At 40.4% G+C, this 18,737-nt stretch overlaps 1 protein-coding gene across 3 annotated transcripts in view; it reads right to left on the bottom strand.

The window, feature by feature from the left end:
* Positions 1-18,737, bottom strand: part of FAM3C (FAM3 metabolism regulating signaling molecule C) — a 58,968-nt gene that overhangs the window by 15,330 nt on the left and 24,901 nt on the right. Inside the window, exons 1-3 of one of the 3 annotated variants that reach the window (XM_039570342.1) lie at positions 15,632-15,777; positions 3,377-3,465; positions 2,118-2,177 (exon numbers count right to left, since the gene is read on the bottom strand). In XM_039570342.1, coding sequence (XP_039426276.1) covers positions 2,118-2,130 — 13 coding nt within the window. In that variant the 5' untranslated portion in view covers positions 2,131-2,177; positions 3,377-3,465; positions 15,632-15,777. Of the gene's footprint in view, positions 1-2,117; positions 2,178-3,376; positions 3,466-15,631; positions 15,778-18,737 lie in introns of those variants that run through there. The other 2 variants (XM_039570341.1, XM_019283601.3) reach the window with 2 other exon arrangements.

The raw sequence follows: 18,737 nt of genomic DNA, 5'->3' as shown, positions 1-18,737 counted from the left end.
CATTGCTACACAGGCTATTCTACTGTGACAAAATGCCTAAATAATGTTTTCTTTTAATGTTGTATTGGCAAAGATGTTATTTTTACAATCACTATACCTTCTGTCAAGTAGAATTAGTTTCTCAAAGCCTGTACCACAGTAACTTACCTCTATGAAAAGGCTTTTATAGTTTTCAAACTCCCAGCAACCATTCAGGAAGTTTCAGGCACTTAAAACAGCAGATAGCAATTTTAGTTAGGGTGCAAGGCAGGGAAGAAATGGCTTAAGACAACCATTTGCCATCTCCTTATTCCCTCATCATCTTACAGAAATAGCAGCCGAAATACGTCAAGTCATGGCACCTTAAGCAGTCACTGCAGATCAGCTACAGCATTTTAACAAGGTGATTGCTCCTTGACCATCCGAAATTCCAAAATGAGTTTCATTAAACATCAATAAAGTAGAACAGCAGTGCCTGTTACGCCAGTTAAGTGAAGCATACCCTGACAAAGCTTGATGAGGATACCAAACTGAGTGAGGAAGTGGACACGTCTAAAGGGAGAGCCAACCTGCAGGAACACCTGGATAGGCTGGAAGAGTGGGCTAACACTAATAGTGAACTTCAACAAGGACAAGTGTAAGGTCTTCCACTCCAGAAATCACCAGGAGTAAAGAACAGACTGGAATCTACCCAGCTGGGGAGCAGCTCTGTGGAAAGGGACCAGGGCATCCTGGTGGACAACAAGCTCAATACAAATGGAGGGTGCCGGCAAAGAAGCCAACAGGATGCTGAGCTGCATTAACAAGGGCATCACCAGCAGAGAGATAAAGTCATATACCTCTCTGCACAGCACTTGCCAGGCCACACCTGTTATACTCCCTTCAGTTTTGGGCCCTGCTATTAAAAAAAGAAAAAAAAAAAAAAAAAAAAAAAGACACACATGGACAACCTAGAGAGAGTCCAATACAAAGATGATCAAAGGACTGGGAAGCCTGCCAGATGAGGAAAGGCTGAGACTGCTGGCTTTGTTTAGCCTTGAGAAAAGACTTACAGGAGAACTTAGTACCATGTTCCAGTATTTCAAGGGTGGCTACCCTTCAAGGGATGGAGGTTGCCTTTCTAAACAAGAGGCACAGTGGGTACAAGTTATTCTGGGGAAGATTCCAGTTGGACAAGGAAAAATTTTCACAATAAGAACAATCAGACATTGGAATAATCTCCCCAGGGAAGTGGTGGACTCCCCAACACTGGCCATTTTAAAATTTGGCTGGACAAAATGCTGGGCCATTGTATAAAGATGGCTAGGGTCCAAACTAGAGGAAGTTATAGCAGCACAAAAATTATAGGGTAAAATACAGCTGCTACTCCCTGGATGGAATGCTGTGAGCACACTCCAAACCTATCCCACAATGATTCCCCACACACAGTCTGCAACCTCAAGCACATGCTAACGGGGAACAGAGGGTGGAGAAGAGTAGAAACACCTTGGCCAGGCTCTGTTGAAATCAGATGGAATTTTGTAGCTGATAAACCTGCACAGCACCTGTCAACCAAGGGAGATAAGAGCAGGTATCTTGCTGCTGAACCAGTAACTGTGGTGAAATCACTCTCCTGAGATGAACTTGGTTCTTTGTAACTTAATTGTAATATTAACTCACACCATCATTCCAAAGTTATCTCCCTCCAAGGTACAAACACCCCTCACTGAGCATGCACTCTATATTTTATTGACTATACCTGTAACAGCGAAGCAAGACAATTTTCCACCAATGAGTAACAAAAATATGTATTACTAGAGTCATTCAAGATCCACCCAGTGAACAGGAAGTTCATTGAAGGGTCCCCATAATAGGACACTGACAGACTAGTTAGGCACAAGGGCCTTGGCTTTCCTGGCGTGCTGACAGACTAATCAGAAATCAAAGGTTTGAGGAAATCTCCACTTTTCACAAGACAACCATCTTGTCTAGACCATGCTTCTGCCAAGAAATGTCAGACCAGATGATTCTTCAGATCCCTTTTAACCTGGTATTCTATGATTCTATGACTTTAAAACCTTATTGTCACAACTTGCTATTGTTATCTACAGCAGTTGTTTCACAAATGACCAACGTGTGATTTTACTGAGCATACTTACCTGCTATTCTCATGTTTAGTCTTCAGCCAGCTAATGACACTATTGCATTAAAACAGCCACCTATGAAGAAAGAAACAAAACAAAGCAAAACAAAAACTAAGAACCACTTCACCATAATTACAGCCAAAACCCCACTTTTGTGATGAATAAAAAAAACCCATAGATTTTCTAGTTAATAAAATTAATGATGATTGTTCTGAATACCTATTTCTTAATGCTCACAGTTAAGGAAAGATTTAAGATAGATTTCTGATGTCTTGCTTTCATTTGTTTCTCCCCAAAGAAGTGTTCTGAAAAAATACTAATTTCATCTAATCCACTACAAATTCAGTTTAACTTTCAATCCTTCAATCTGTGACCTAAGTACTTACCAGTGTTCTATCTAAGCAGTCTTTAGTTTCCTAAAGCTATGTGGTAGAAGTCAACAACTCCAACTGCACTCCTTCAAAACCCTATCTGCTTCTGGGTGCAAGTTGTTATTTGGCAACATAGCATAGCCAACCATGCTTTGGAGAGAAAAGATTTAAGCATTTTGGTCTTTAGGATACTACGTAAACTGCATTCAATGGAACTGAAAGAAGGTCAACACTTTAACCTATGCATTACAGAAATGTAACAACACATTTGTCATTCACAGGTACAGCCAGAGGAATAACATGGTCAGCAATGACAGAAGCACCAACCCTAATACTCCAATTATTTCAGAATAAACTGAAAACCATTCTAAGCAAGCAGCACCTAAGCAACCACAAGCTTCACCACACAGAGTCAAAGTGGGCCACAAACTCCACAGGCTCTGCACAAAAGCTCCCACCTCCTCCTCCTCAAGCAATGCAGGGTCCAGGGGCCACACCAAATCTTCTGCCCTCTACCTGCAGAGCCAGGGCTGCTCCTGGCTCTGCACCATGCTCATGCTCAGTCCTGGTGGGCCCATGCTGCACTGAGTCTGGCCATTTGGCATGACTTTCCCCCGATTCAGGGATCTTGTTGAATCATCTACACTAAGGCCACATCTGAAAACATGTAATCAGCTATCACCCTAATCCAAGTAGCTGTCCCAGACCCCCATCACAAAAGCATCCCTAACCCTCTGCACTCCTATGCCATGATTTTGAAAACCATCAAAAACATTATCTTTAGGAATTATTAGAAAAAATGCTGTTATTAGAAATACAAATTATTTTGAGACAAGCACCAAAACACCCACATAGTTCTCATGGTCTATGCTAAGGAGAAAAAATTGGTATTATGTAGACAACCTTTTGCCTTCACTTAGTTCAGTATCTTCAAGTTCAGTGATTTGTGTCCAGATCCTCTTTGCCAAAGACTCAGTCATTCTGCTTTATCCCTTCAAGTTTACAAGAAAATTGTCAGCAGAGAAATAAACAGGGAAAAAAATTGCAAATACAGAAATACTTATTTCTATTTATTGGAATTTGAAAATACTTATCACCAAAGCTTAAAAGCAGACAAATGTTTCTGAGTGCTAATGTTGTACTGTAAAGGAAATCTCACAGCATATTATAGACCATAATATATCCATTTAGTTGTAGCCACATATATTATATCCTCATATAATAACTTCTTTCAGTGAAAGGCCAGTATTCATCTGTCTTGTAAAAAGGCAAAAAAGAATTCGTTACGGCAGATAAACCCAGTTTATTTCAAAGTCTGTGAACAGAATTATTCTAGGCTTCTTCCTCTCCACACACCCAGAAATATACCAATGTTACAATAAACACTGTCTGTACTTGGAACAACTACAAGCTTCTTTTAAGTCTGCACTGAAAAAAGAAGTTTCTTTTTTTGTTTTACTCTAAACAAAAACACACCACAAATTCAAAGCATGAAAAGAAGAATATGAACAAAACCAGAAAAAGAATCTAAGTGAAACAATCGTATGATCTAACCTTGACTGCTTTTATCCCAAAATCCCCTTTCACCCATCTCAGGGAACATTATTTGTTGCAATCAACGAATAAGAGTATGCATCCTTTTTTAGGTGTGGAATGTTTGTTTTATTTAGAAAAAGGAAAAATGAGTGTGCTATGCCTCAACTTGAGAGGAATTTACAAAATGTAGTGATTATTTTTCTAAATTACAATATCCTGAAAAATCATGGGGTTTGATTTACAGAATAATACAGTAGTGCTACAGTACAGACAAGTCTTGCACAGCGCTTTCCAGCTGCGAGAAAATAATTTATGGACATCAAGTCCTTTTCCTACACTGCATTATCTTAGATTTATTTTAAAAAAATCTTTCAAGACAGAACAGGAATAAAACAGGACAAGCCATGAACCCTTATGAGTGCTTAGAGACCATTACTCCACATCTTTGGTATTAAACCTCGTAACTGAAATTAGAGAACTGACTAAAAAATTTATTCGGAATTTTTAATAGTGCACATTTTAGGATCATTTAAAAACAAACAAGGAACACAGGACCACAACTAAGCTTGCTTAGATTCAGATGCACAAAACCAGTACCAACAACCTTCATTTGATTGCTTTAGAAATGGGCCAAAATAACCCAAACACTATTTTTCTCTTCTTTGATATAAGATTCCATCAAGCAGAGGCAGCAGAATTAGAACCTTAGTATCCTCCTGACTTATGAATGTCAAGTAATGCAAATAATGATTTATTACTACATCGTTCTCTGTCAGGCAGTACAAAAAGGCTCCCAAGTATCACTTATTAGAGGCTGAGGCAGGAGGTGCAGCCCATAGCAGGGTTGAGAGGCAGTGTCCCGATGAGTACAGCAGAACCCTACAGAGATGCAAAGGCCAAGGAAAACACAAAACAGAAGTGATCAACATCTCCAAGTTGCAAAGTAAAATGGCTGGGTTTGGGAAGCATTATATGACTCAAACACGGATTTTCTTTTACTTCAGAGTTTTCTTAGCACAAAACTTAGGAAGTTTATCAGTCAAGGTCAGCAGAAAGAAACCAGAAATTCTGTTGTGCAGCAGTGCCTTGAAATAAAAAGCTATCCACGAAAGAACCTGAACAGGAGAAGAAAAGAAGTTACAGGTTATAAATCCTTCTTGAATGCTGGTATGTCATTACCCAGTTCCCTGCATGGAGTTGCACATCTATTCGTGCAAAAAAGATTATTTATTCTGGATAGAAACTACTAGGGAGAGGATATACGGAAAGACAGTTGGGAGCTGAGGTTACTGGTTGCTTCTTTTCTGCATCCTTGTGCATCCCAAACAACCCCCATAGCAGTCTGAAACGCTCCGCATAGGGCACAGAAAACAGTATCTTACAATTTAAAAAAAAAAAAAAGTAAGAGAAAAACAACGGGCTTTCCTCCACCCTGCTCCACTTGTTGATTAACTTGTGTGCTATGGCATACTCAACACAAATACAAAAAATTTAATATATTAATCCACAGAACTACTGCATGTATTTTTATTCATACCTAAACTAACTTCAGTAAGTAGACCAGCAGATCCTTGCTTTTAAAAGTAACATGTGTCTCTTGAGGGAACCCTGCTAGGTCCTTCCCAGAGGAAGCTTATAACATGACTTCATTTAGGAAAATTACAAGCCTATAATCCTTCCAAGCAAATCATCATCATATTTTGTTAGATGATATCAAGTTTCTAACACACCAAGACTGAGTTCTTTCTACATTAATGTGTTAGACAGAGTGGTCATCAAGCAAGTTTTCCTCCTAGAATCATTGTGCAAGAGGAAACAGCACTGAGATAATTGACAAATTAACAGTTCTTATTAATACAGCCTCACTGACATAACAGTGAATGAAGTGCAGATTTCAGTCCCAAGCTGAATGCAATTCAATTTGGTTAATTCTTTATCAGGCTTTTCTTGACACTAGTCCAGAAATGGTGCCATGGGGTACACGTCACTAGGGCAGGAGTTCAACCTCTGCCCTATTTACTGTGCAGAAAGCTGTGGCCACTTGCCACAAACTTCGGTTTAAAAGAGGTTTCAAACACGATTGTAACTAATGTTTCGAAGGATAATAATGAAACATGTAGTCTATTTCATTCCCAGGATAATAGTATTTCCATTAGCAACTTGATAACGTGAGTGGATTACACTTACAAAACGGGTACACAAAAGCAAGCAAAGATGAGACGCCAGAATTTAGAAGGTCAAGAAAATTTTGAATTCTGACCTTAGCTGATTAGGAGGAGGTTCCAAAATCAACAACGACACTTAATAAAACAGAAAGTAATACACTTCAAAATGGACATCAAGCACAGCAAAACAAGCAGCAGAAATGGAGAAAGAGATTACAGCAGCACTCTAATATTGGGGTCAACAATGTCGTACTGCCACAAAAGTAACTGTTGTGAACTGCACCGACAGGACTGCTGTGTACGGAAAAAAAAAGCAATTACTCTGCTCTGCCTAAATAAACAAAAAATACCCTGCTATCTTGACTTTTAACTGAGACCCACATGCAGTTTTTTTCTAAGTCTATCTTAATGCATAATCCCCAAATGGAAGAATCTAGATAAGAATTACATGACCTATAAACCAACCAAGGGATAAAAGAATCAAGTCTGATTTGCAGGAACTGCGAATAAGAGAAGTAAGGATCAGACATCTTTATCTCTTATCTTCAAGGTGCCATTTTAAAATTATTTAGAAATACATTTTATTTTTTAAAAATACTATTATTTATAACAAATCTAAAACATATATTAAATACATTATTATTTTAAATATGTATTTTTAAAACATTTTTTTTTCTAAAAAACTGCTGAGAATAACCATTCTCAGTATTCCCTGGCTGCTGCTTACCTATTTGCAGTTATAATATTGAAGAAAAACAACCTTCCAGTTACAAGGATAAACAAAAAATTTAAAAGGAGGCTGTAAACCATCACAGAAGTCTGGAAACAGAGACAGTTTTTCTTAACAGAGATAGCCTACAAGGTGTGAGCTAATGTCCCCCTCAATATTAAGCCCACATTTCTATACTATTATACGCAAATCTGTACCCAGGTTATAGAATATTAAATCTGTGGCAGCCTGAGATGCTTTGCATTCAATTCAGGGGGAAATTTTTCCCCCAGACCAGGACTTAAGTGTTTGTATACTTTCTAGCAAGGTCAAATAATGTTATACCTGTTTTTGTATATATATGTTATTGTTAATATGAATAGCATACACTGTACTAGAATTAAACAAGTATTCAAAATTACTTAGTAAAAAAAAAAAAAAAGAAAAAGGCTTGAGCTTTTATTTTTATTTCCAAGACTTTAGTAGATTAGGATGTTGTCTTTTGTTTTGTTTTTTTGGCAGCACAAACTGCATTCCTCAATGATTAGCAGATGCATTTTATTCCTGTCAGAGAACAGCAAAAAATCTTCTAAACAAACAAAAAAATTAACTTTTCATCCCTGGTAAAATATAATCAATGAAACAACGTTGTGTTTAATCCAGCCTCTATTGATAAGATATTTCAGTGCATTGTGTTAAAGCAGCTCAGAGCAGTGGTGGTTTACTCAAAATTATACAGTGAATTAGATATGTCAAGGACAGCATTAGCTATTTTTATGTGATTTCTGGTTTTAAACCAGTGGTTGTGCCAACCTGAATTATATGCCATGGACAAAACAGCAGACACATTCAAAATCATTCAAGACTGTTTCATTAAAATGCAGGATGCATTTTCTTATCCAGATGATTGCTTACTTTTCTGCTAGGCTACGAATTGTTTTTCCAGCATGTTTACAAAATTAATTTAATTTGAAATTAGTGAAGGACACACATAGAAAATAATTATATCTTTAAAAAAGTAAACAGTATAACTCAATTTTATTGTACAATCATGTGCCATTTGTGTCTTCTGGAAACACAGGCTATGACCCCAGTAGTTGCTCCCTACAGGCAGCACTCCTACACCCCTATAAATTCTTTGAGGCTCTGGCAGAAATCCACATAGGCAAAAGGTGTGTCCACACAGAACAATTTAGAGACTCAGGAATACATATTTTCTCTTCTCCTTTGTGACAAATGGTACCATGAAGTAAAATTACTAATTTCTATAAAAATGATAACACCCAAATTGTGTTCTTCCATATACATATTAAGGTTCACCTTGGCATTCCACACAACTGAATCAGACCCAAAGTGTTTGCTTGTAAAAACAAGATTTTATTTTACTTCTATCAAATTATATCTACAACAAATAAATGCAGATAAATTTAGGAAATGAAACCCAAGCTTATTCCAAAATTAAAAATAGATAATTCAGTTACTGTTGCATATCCTATGTTGTGAATACCACTATGTGGTTTCACTTTTAGGAAAGGAAATACAAATGAGAAGCAGCACTGAGCCTCAGTGTTTTGATACTTGATGTGCAAAACAAACCTTTCCCAAATGGCATGTCAAATCACTGACCATGCAAGCTTTTGCTAGTGGCATCAAGCCGGTACTTTCACCTTAGGCAACACACAAACCAGCCAGTCTCAAACGCTGAAAAATTCTTCTGACTTCTGAGAGGCTGAGATAAAAGGACTAAGGCATTCATTCTTCCTACAGAGAATGAAACTCAACCCACATTCCTTTTGCAATTAAAACAACAAAACCAAACCAATCCAAGAAAAAAAAAAAAAAGGCAACACAACCAATCAACAACAACAAAAAGAATTTAGTCTTATAAGCACTCAATCCATACTTTGAAGACTCTTCTCAATTATTACACAAAATTTACTGGTCCATATAGTTAAGAATGTGATTAATGCTCCCTAAAACTCACACTATTTATACATGATAAAGTAAATCATACCACTGCTGCTGACATACCTATTGAAGAGAATCTTAGCTCTGTGTTTCATGGGGTTGGATAATATCACGTATTGCAGATCAGATAGATAAAATCCTCAAGGACAAATTGCTGAACCTCATTCATCAACTTACTTCCCCACTTCATCACAGCAAACTACATAAATCTCACAATAAGGATTTTAAGAGAATGAGGTACCTCAAACTATTTTGTAAATGAAACACTGCTGTAATTACCACCTGTTCAAAAGTTCAAAACTAATTATTTGTTTTCTGTCATACTTTTAAGAAACAAATTACCACCTTGACTTCATAAGACAGCAAAGTCTGTTCAGTTTTTCCACAACAGGAAGTAAATAAAGCTTTGCAACATATTTATCTATGGGATCACCAGGTCTCACTTGAAGGTGTTACCAGAATCTAGTAGATGTTTCAAATATACGACAGCTTTCACATCTTTATATCAATAAAAAATACCAAGCCTCTTGCTATAATATTGCATCACTATCAACAATATTATCCTGCCCTATAGAGCAATTCTCAACAGAACTACCATAGCAAAGGATATGTGCATGAAGAAAAATAAATGTACACATAATTACTGCGACTTCACAGAATGGCTCAGGTTGGAAGGGACTCCAGCGGGTCATCTGGTCCACTCTCCTTGCTCGAGCTGGGTCATCCCAGAGCACATTGCACAGGATCATGTCCAGAGAGTTCTTGAATACCTCCAGTGAGGGAGACTCCACAGCCTCTCTGTGTGACCTGTTACAGTGCTCTATCACTGCACAGCAAAGAAGTTCTTCCTCAGAAGAACTTTATTTAGGTGGAACTTCCCATGCATCAATTGCTGCCCGTTGCCTTGTGTCTTACTGCTCAGCCCCACTGAGCAGAGCCTGGCTCCATCCTCTTGACACCCTTCCTTCAGACACTGACAGACATTTATGAGGTCCTCTCTCAGCCATCTCTTCTCAAGGCTTAACAGGCCCAGTTCTCTCAGCCTTCCCTTCTAAGAAAGATACTCCATGCCTTAACTATCACTGCTGGACCTGCCCCAGGAGCTCCATACATCTCATGTACTGAGGACTTGATAGAACAACATACGACCACCACATAAATTTACCCGAGAGTATGGTTACAGAACATCATTTTATACTGAGGCCCATTTAAAATAAAGTTATCAAGCAAGCAAGGAGAAGAGGAAAGAAGCATTACAAATACTTCCTCTATAGCTCCAGATTTATTGCAGGAAAACCGATCGGCTCCTCTGCACTGTTCTTCTCCCAACCACAATAAGACTCTAGATAGTAGCTTTAAGGTGGCAGAATGAGATGATCATCCTTTGAATGAGATTCATTTACTGCACAGACCACCACAACAACCTCATCCCAGAGATGCATACCAAGACTACAAACATGGCAAGCCATGGAGTTTGTATATACTTTGCAAGGCAGAGAGGATGAAGACTACTAATAGTAACAAGGGACATCTCCACACGCTGTTGGAAATAAAACCAAATCTGTACTACCTACCAAGCATTTAAGCTTCTTTATCAAAAGCTCAGCATGATCTGAGGCTGCATGTTGGAGTTTTAACCTTTTCTCAGTAGCAAGCTGATCTCACTACAAAGCTGGGGGAAAGTACTCTCCAGTGACAGACACTGCTCACAGCACTGTTGGCATCCTAGTTCCTCTTGTTCCTAGGGGCACTGAAATCTATGCTCCACTGCAGTGCCCCTTGTCATCTACTCATCTCCCATGTGAGGTAGCATTTGGATAGGCTTTGGCCCTTTGCAGGATTAAAAGAGCATGTCACTGGCTGAGCAGAGCACCCAGCAGAGAAAGCACTGTACATCAGCTCTGGGAAGAAGGGCAGCAGCAGGCTCAACACACAGAAGGGCCATGCTATGCCTACAGGATAATGGGATCACACTGCATATATGAGACTGCTGTTGGTGCCTGACAACCTCCATGTGCATGAGGCACCCAGAAACAAAGCGCTTCTGTGGTACAGGCAAGTCATTGCTACTGGTCCATATTAGCACAGGACAGGCCATCATTTGTGAGTGATGAGATGAAAGACGCTTGAAAACGGAGAGGAAGTCAGTCAGTGACATGATTCTCAACAGCTCTAAAGTGACTCACTTCTTCCTACTGAAGATGCACAAGTCAGTCCCAAAACCTGTAGTTTCTAGACTGGTTTCTGAGCATCAAGATATCAAAACAAAGATCCACAACCTACATCTTGGCTAGGTGCAATCTTACAGCAACCACTATCAAAACCATAAGCCATATCTGAGAGGAATAATTTCACAGAAAAAAATATCTCGGGACAATGTATTCTTCTTATATTTTATATATTTACATAATTGGTACACTTAAATATTTAGTTAACAACTGGTATACATCCACTAACTAAAATCCAACACAGCCATTTTCTATCCTTTGATGTGTAATAATCTAAGCATCATCATGGATGGGGAAATCTAAAGTTATGCTGCATAGGAATTTACTGTATGTCATTACCTATGTAGAAATTTGCCACATCAGGAACATATAAATTCCTTTGAGGAACAGCATCCCTCAGTGATAGGCTCTATGCACAGCTGACACAAAGATGCTGATATGCAACCACTGCATACTCTAACAACTCCTGATGCAATCCCCTCTGAATCAAGCTGTTCTAAGAGAAATTCCCTGTTACAGGAACTCCTTTAATAAACTTCTGCCTGAATCAACTCAAATGCAATTCCAAAACCATTCACATGCCACTGATATTCAGCTGACCAGCAAGCACACGAGCAGCCACGGCAGTTCTGTCAACCACCTCCCTAGAAAGTACAAGAGTATCAAGGCTGATCCAAAAGCAGAATCAAGTGTCTGGGAACAGGTCAGCAGCTTTCTAGCAGCAGCAATACTAACAAACACCAGGTTAAAGACTTGTGAAGTGATAGCTCAACTAACTGGTGATACCACAACATATCAAAACAAAAAACAAAATAAAAAAAATTTTTGCTACTAGGAGATGGTTACTTTCTCCTCAGACAAAAGACAGCTGAAGAGAGGGTGGGAGAAGGGAAGGAAGCCAGCCAGTCACAAGAAAGCAAGTCTTATGAATGGGGGGGAGACTGTCATGTATTTCAATGTAAAGATGTTAACTGGACTGTCATGAGAACTAGCATGTGTTTGTACACATAAACACATTGTGAAACTTTCTGCCACTAATACTGACTCAACAGTCACATTGAATGCAGCGCAGAGTTTACTCCAGCAGCTCCTCCTGTCCTGATAATCTTCCAAAGTTCTCCTCTCTTCTACTAAGTCTGTTCCACACTCTCTTGGCACTGAGGATATATGAGGCCAAGGCTGGAAAATTCTAAGGTGCAGCTCAGTCTACAAATGAAGATACAAACTATTTTTGTATTACAAAGATACAGTACTGTATATGGGGAGCAAAAATAGTTGAACAATTCCAAAAGAGTAACTATTGTTAATGCCCTGTGAAAACTATAATGTGATTGAATTTCAGGAACCCTGGGTGAAATACCATTTAATACAGTCATCCACCATTTATTATAAACATCAATGAAATACTGAGGAAGGATAAGGTTTTTAAATTTGTGGATAACACCAAAAGGCATGCAGATGGAAACAAATTATAGGGGGGAATTAGAGCTACAAATTACCCAGAAAAATATTTATTTATTTTCACCAAAAAATTCCTCTCAGGATGCATATACCCTTAACAAAAGTATTAGGAAGCTATGCTTGAATCCATGGTTAGACAGAGAATTTTAGATGATTAAGCAGGAAGCCAGGAACACCTATTTATAGGTTACAGATGCTTAAGCTAAGAAATGAAATTTCAAGCAGCAATACCAGCTTAAAGTCACTTCCTCGTCACACTTCTGCTGTGTTCTCGTGTCACTACCTCAGGCCTACATAGTATTAGGAAGCATTGAAAATTGATGAGATAGGTGAGCTCACCTGCCAGGCTGCTCCAACCCATGTGATTTTGCTCACTAAGGAAACGTAATGCAGCAACAGAATGTAACTTATGATAGATTAGAGGACAACTTTCAAGAGTGTTGAGATGCCAAGCACAGCAGCATTGGGCTGCTAGTTTTGCTCACCCATGTCATGGTCTCACTTCAAGACTATCAGACTTCTGACATTAACAAAAATTACATATTTTCTAAGAATTTATGTACAATCTTGGTTGCAGACCAATGTGAGACTTCTCAGGAAGATCCTTCCAAACTGCAAAACGATTACAATATTTCCAGTACTGTTGACAGCAAAACAATTGTCACAGGGTTATACAGCTGGACACTGGCAGGTAAAACATAGAGGTTTACAATAATCATGCCTCAAGTCCTACACAGTCTCAGGAAATTTTAGTGAAAAACTCAGAACTGAACATACATATCACTTATATGACTCATGGACACACTGATTACCGATATAAGTAGAAAGACCTGCAGCCGTTACACTCACATGTCAACCCCCTGACTCCACTGGAACTACAGGTTCAAAAACCAGAACTTAAGTTCTATTTGAATAACAAGTTCTCTTTGATCAATTTAAAATTTTAAGAACAAGTTCTCTGTGTCTGCTGGGGATTCATTTTATGGACACCTAATCTTTACACTACAAAAAAATCTGTAAGCAGACAGGTATTTTTGCATAGCACCAATCCACCTTATGATCTTATTAAAAAAAAAAAAAAAAATCAGTTTCTTGTATGTTAGTATTTTTCCCCAAAACCTGAAAGCTAAACATTTAGGAATTCACTTTTTAAATATTAATTTTCCAAAGTTCCACTAAAATTTTAAATTCTTTCTACATTATCACTCTCTCCTTAAAGCACTAAGAGTTCACATTAAATGTGGGTGGTCAGTGGATGGCTGCACTCAAGAGCTGTGGCCAGTGGCCCAATGTCCAAGAGAGTAGAGCAGTGACAAGTGGTGTGCCTCAGAGGTTGGTATTGGGATGGTGATTAGACGCTGACACAGGTTTGCCAGAGAGGTGGTAGGTAACCCACCCCTGGAAGCACTCAAGGCCAGGTCTGGATGGGGCTTTAAGCAACCTGGTCTAGTGGAGGGTGTCCCTGCCCATGGCACGGGGGCTGGAAATAGATTGTCTTTAAGGTCCCTTCCAACCCAAACCATTCTATGGTTCTATGTAGAGCACATATGCCCTGAAGCACTCGGGCCGCACTTAGAGAGGCTGGTTCCGTGAAGCAACTATTATTATTTACTCTGCACTCTTACTGGGTGAAATGGTCAGAACTTCTGCAGAAAGACGGAAGCAACGGCCTGCAACAAACAGGTGCTTCCTCCATCCTGAAGTGATTAGATGTCATCACATGACAACAGCAAGCTATTAGCTTGTGAACAGCATACCTGCAGGCTTAAAGCAAGTCACAAAACTTGTTATGCCACACAAACAACTATGCAAATCAACAGCTGAAAAAGATTTCTTCATACTTAAAAGAAACCCTGTTGGGAAAACATGTGCTGATTAAGACACTCACACCTTGAGAAGTTTCAAAAGCTCTAAAAGAGAGAAAACAACACGACTGTTGTACAGTCATTAACTAGCCATTTCTGGTGTGGGTTTGTGGTTTTGACTCTTTTTCTAAATAACTCCCCAATCAGTATTAAATTAATACTTTGATAAAAGAGAGGAGCAGTCAGCTGGGTTCACCAGCAAAGCCATCATGGGCTCCAAGCCTGGGCAGCATTATAGGCCATGCAAAACATTAAAAATATCTGGAATATGCAAAGATCTTCACTCAAGTCTGGAGTTATTACGTTGCCATTTAACCTCTTTTAAATGTGAGAAAATGGGAAGATAAACAAGACAGGTGAGTTACACAGCCCCTTAGTGGCTCAAGCAAACACGTGGCTTAACATAAGATAGCATTTACCTAAGAGGAAAAAACCGTAAATGTAATTTCTGTATTTTTTCCTACTTCAGCAACTCAGAGGAGCCAGTAACCAAAGGCACACAGGCTGGTTCGACAAGTATCTCTCTGCAAACAGCACATTCAACTTCCTTAGGAGTTCATGGCTGCTCTCCGTAACGATGCATTTAGCGCTTTAGTTAAACAAGGGCTGAGCCCTATAACCCATCTGCCAACAGGGTTCGCGGCCCCGTACTCCACCGAGAAAGCCAAGGGAGCACCACCACCGAGCAGCAGCACCATCTCGTTTTCACCGAGCTGACTTTGTTTCAGCAGGAATGGGCTGCCACGCTGCCAGCGTTTCACGCATTTCCCTGGACCGGGGCGCCCTGCCGGCCCGACCGCCGCCACCCGGAGCCTCCTCCTCCTCTTCCTCCTCCTCCCCCTGCGCGGCCACCGCCGGCAGCTCCGGGCGCTCGCTCCCTGCCCCACCGCCGCCTCCAGACTGGTCCTGACCCCCTTGCCGGGCCAGGACGGCGGCGGAGCGGAGGACGGGCGGGAGACCCCCACCCAGCGCACCGCCCGGCTCTGACCCGCGGCCCCGGCCCGCCTCACCGCGCCCGGGGCGGGAGGGGATGGGGGAAGGGCCGGGCGGCCCTGGGAAGGGCACTGCGGGGGAAAGCCAGCAGCAGAGGCAGGGGCTGGCGACCAGCAGCTGCCCCGCGCAGAGGAGGGAGATGCCCGCCCGGGCGGCGGAGCCAGCGGCGGGATGCCCGGCGGGAGAGGCAGGGGCCGCCCCCGCGCAGCCCCGCGGAGAACGCGAGCACCTACCGGGGCTGTAGGGCGCGGACACTCGCGCAGCGTCCCCTCGGCGACCCCGCCGCGAAGTCTGCCCCGGCCCGAGCAGAAACCGAGCGGAGCCGCCGCCGCTGCGCAGCCGGAGGGAAGAAGGCGCGGAGGGCACACCCGCCCCCTGCCGGTGGCGGACCGGGGCTGCTCCGCCCCGCCCCGCCCCGCGCTGCTCCGCCCCGCGCCGCCCCGCTCCGCCCCGCCCCGCCCCGCCCCGCCCCGCCCCGCCCCGCCCCGCCCCGCCCCGCCCCGCCCCGCCCCGGGACTCGGCCCGCCAGCGCCGCGGGGGCTGCGCTCTGCCCTGCGCGGGAGCGGTGTCTCCGCACTGAGCGTGCCAGCGTGCCCCAGACAGGCTGGTGCCCGGGCCTGGAGGCACTTGGGCGCCAAGATCTTTCTGCTTGTTTTCTGTTATATTTTACATGCCTTTGATTTTTTTTTACTCAAACATACCAGAAGTTCTCTTCTGTTACCGAACAGAAATGACATTTTTTGTTTTAAAATAAAGTCCAACCTTTTTCTTTTACAAACATTATGATTAGCAGGACTGAGCCACTCTGTGTTATTGAATAAGAAGAAAATATAATCCTGTCTCTTTGTCCTTTTTTTTGGCACTGATTTTCCTCTAACCCTGCCACGAGTTGGGGTAGGTGGGGACGAAAGCAGGAAGAACAGCATTTTATTGTGTGGAAGATTTCTACTGGCCTAACTCCCTCCGCTGGACTATTGCTGGGGTGGGTATGGAAAGTGCTGGGGAAGCAGAGCTCTGTAAATTCCACTATTGTCAAACCAGCAAAAGAGCATTTTTACAAAATCAGCGTGGCACTGCTCTTAGCAGAGAACAAAGCCACACCCAAAATGTAGGGCATATCACACATCACTAGTGTCAGGTAGACAAAAGGAAGTTTCCATGTCTTATTTTAACGACTTCTGGTTAATAGGTCTCTCTTTTATTTGTTTTAAAATAGTGTACTTTGAAACATCCTTGGTATGGGATGGTTATTTGAACATCAATCAAGTAATTTCTTTAGTAAATTTTCACAACACAATGAGGTTTCAGGCATACTGTAACATCAAAATAAGCAAAGGAGTACCCAGTGGGAGCACTGCACAAGGAAAGAAGGTATTTATAGCTTTTAGTTCTAAATGGTAGTATAGATATATCCTGGTTTGACAGTTATCATGATATTAATATATTAATATATGAAATATAATATAATAATTAATATATGAAATTTAACCATGTTCCCCTAATTACTAGTTAGTGGCACTGTCTACAGTAACAGATTAGTAAGGTCATTTTGCTAACAGAGGCTGACTCCTTTGATAAGCAAATGTTTGCAATAGAAACAAACATTTTTAAAAGATTACATAAGTAGCAGTATCAAATTATTAAAAGAAGAAATAATATTATCTGCACAATAACCAACACCTCAGAATACATCTGTATCAAAGTCAAAGAAATAAGTTAGACTTGAGAATGGCTGCAGCTGAATCCCGTTGATAATTTACTTGGCTGAAAAGGTGCCACAACACACAGAAGGTGTAGAGTCACACTTCCCTGAAAACGTGGCAGCTGATAGAACCAAAGGAGAAGGGGTATGCCAGCCCTCCCAGTATCTCAAGAAGGCTCACAGGTCCTCTTTTCCTTTTTTCTTTCTAATTTGTCATGTAATTGTACCTTTTTCATATATTAAAATTGCTATGCCCATTAAGGTGTTCCATAAGAAATACCTACAGGAGTAAAATCTATACCTACAGGAGTTTGCTTTTTATTATTGTCTATGATGAACTGATCATTTTTTCTTCTGTAGATTAAGTTTGTCATGAAACAGAATGTGTTTCATAGCCACATATATTCTAAATGTTTAATTGTGACGTAACATATTCTAAATTTACAAATTTTAGTTCCAAAATGTTTACATTTATTTAAAAATAAATCAACAAAATAACTTGGTTTTATTATTACACTGTTTAGGAAAAATATATACTATACCTATTTATTTTGCAAACATCAGAAACCAAAGTATCCTAAGAATTTGGGCGCATTGGGCCTGAACAGAGATAACCTTGCTGGCCTTATTCACATCTTTGACAAATTTCTTTGCTAGTGTCTCTAGCATTTGACCTGAACTTTCTTGTCTCTCTCATAACTACATCATTTTACTAAGTGAAATAATCACATTGTAGTATGATTTTGGGTTTTATCGAGAATGAAAACATTTCCTTCATGTAGTTACAGGAAAACTAGATGTACTGTGTGTTTCATTTAGCATCCTAGGGATAACAGGGATAAATGAAAATAAAATAAAATACAGAAGCAGACCCTTTCAGGTGCTTTACCTCTGTTCTGTTGATTATTGCCTCTGGTAATAGATGTTCTGCTAATTAGTCATCAGTCTTGATGGTCATCAGTCATGGTATCAAAGCAATTTCTGGTGACTTTTAAAAGTACTATTTCCCTGTAAGCCTAAACTTCATGTTCATATACTATAAACTAATACTTCTGCCCTAGCAAATCTGTCCATGGCACTTTTGAATGAACCAGCCTCAGATTACTGGCAGTGACCCAGCTCTCCAAAATTTGGAATATCTGTGGCATAGAAGTTACTTTTCTCAACACAGTAGGCCAGGCATAGGAAACACTTTGCATTTTATAACACAAGTATTACAGTGCTGTGATAAATAAGATGCAACCCCGAGCCATATTTTAAATATTACAGAGAGGAAAATAAAAGAAAGAAAAGAGAAAACAGTTCCTTAGAGAATGCTGCAGGCAGTTTGACTTGAAGAAATTGGAAAATGTGATTTTCACCAAATTGTGAGCCTTTTAACTGTAAATAGAAACTAAAATGTATAAGTACAACATGAAGCTCATTCCTCTCTTCTCTCCTGCATCTTCCAAACATGTGAGCACATGTATGAAAAAATCTTCCTTAAAATGACATCCTCTGTTGGCTTTCTGATTGGTGTTATCAAGTTTTGTATAAGCAGTAGGGGTGTGTGTCTGAAAGAGAATGTAATATTTAGCGTTTGTCCAATGATGTGCTAAAATTTAAAATATATACATTCAGTATATATTTTTGTGACT

Source organism: Corvus cornix, chromosome 1A, assembly GCF_000738735.6.
Source record: "Corvus cornix cornix isolate S_Up_H32 chromosome 1A, ASM73873v5, whole genome shotgun sequence".
NCBI classification, from domain to species: Eukaryota; Metazoa; Chordata; class Aves; order Passeriformes; family Corvidae; genus Corvus; species Corvus cornix.
This window is presented reverse-complemented; position numbering and strand designations above follow the sequence as displayed.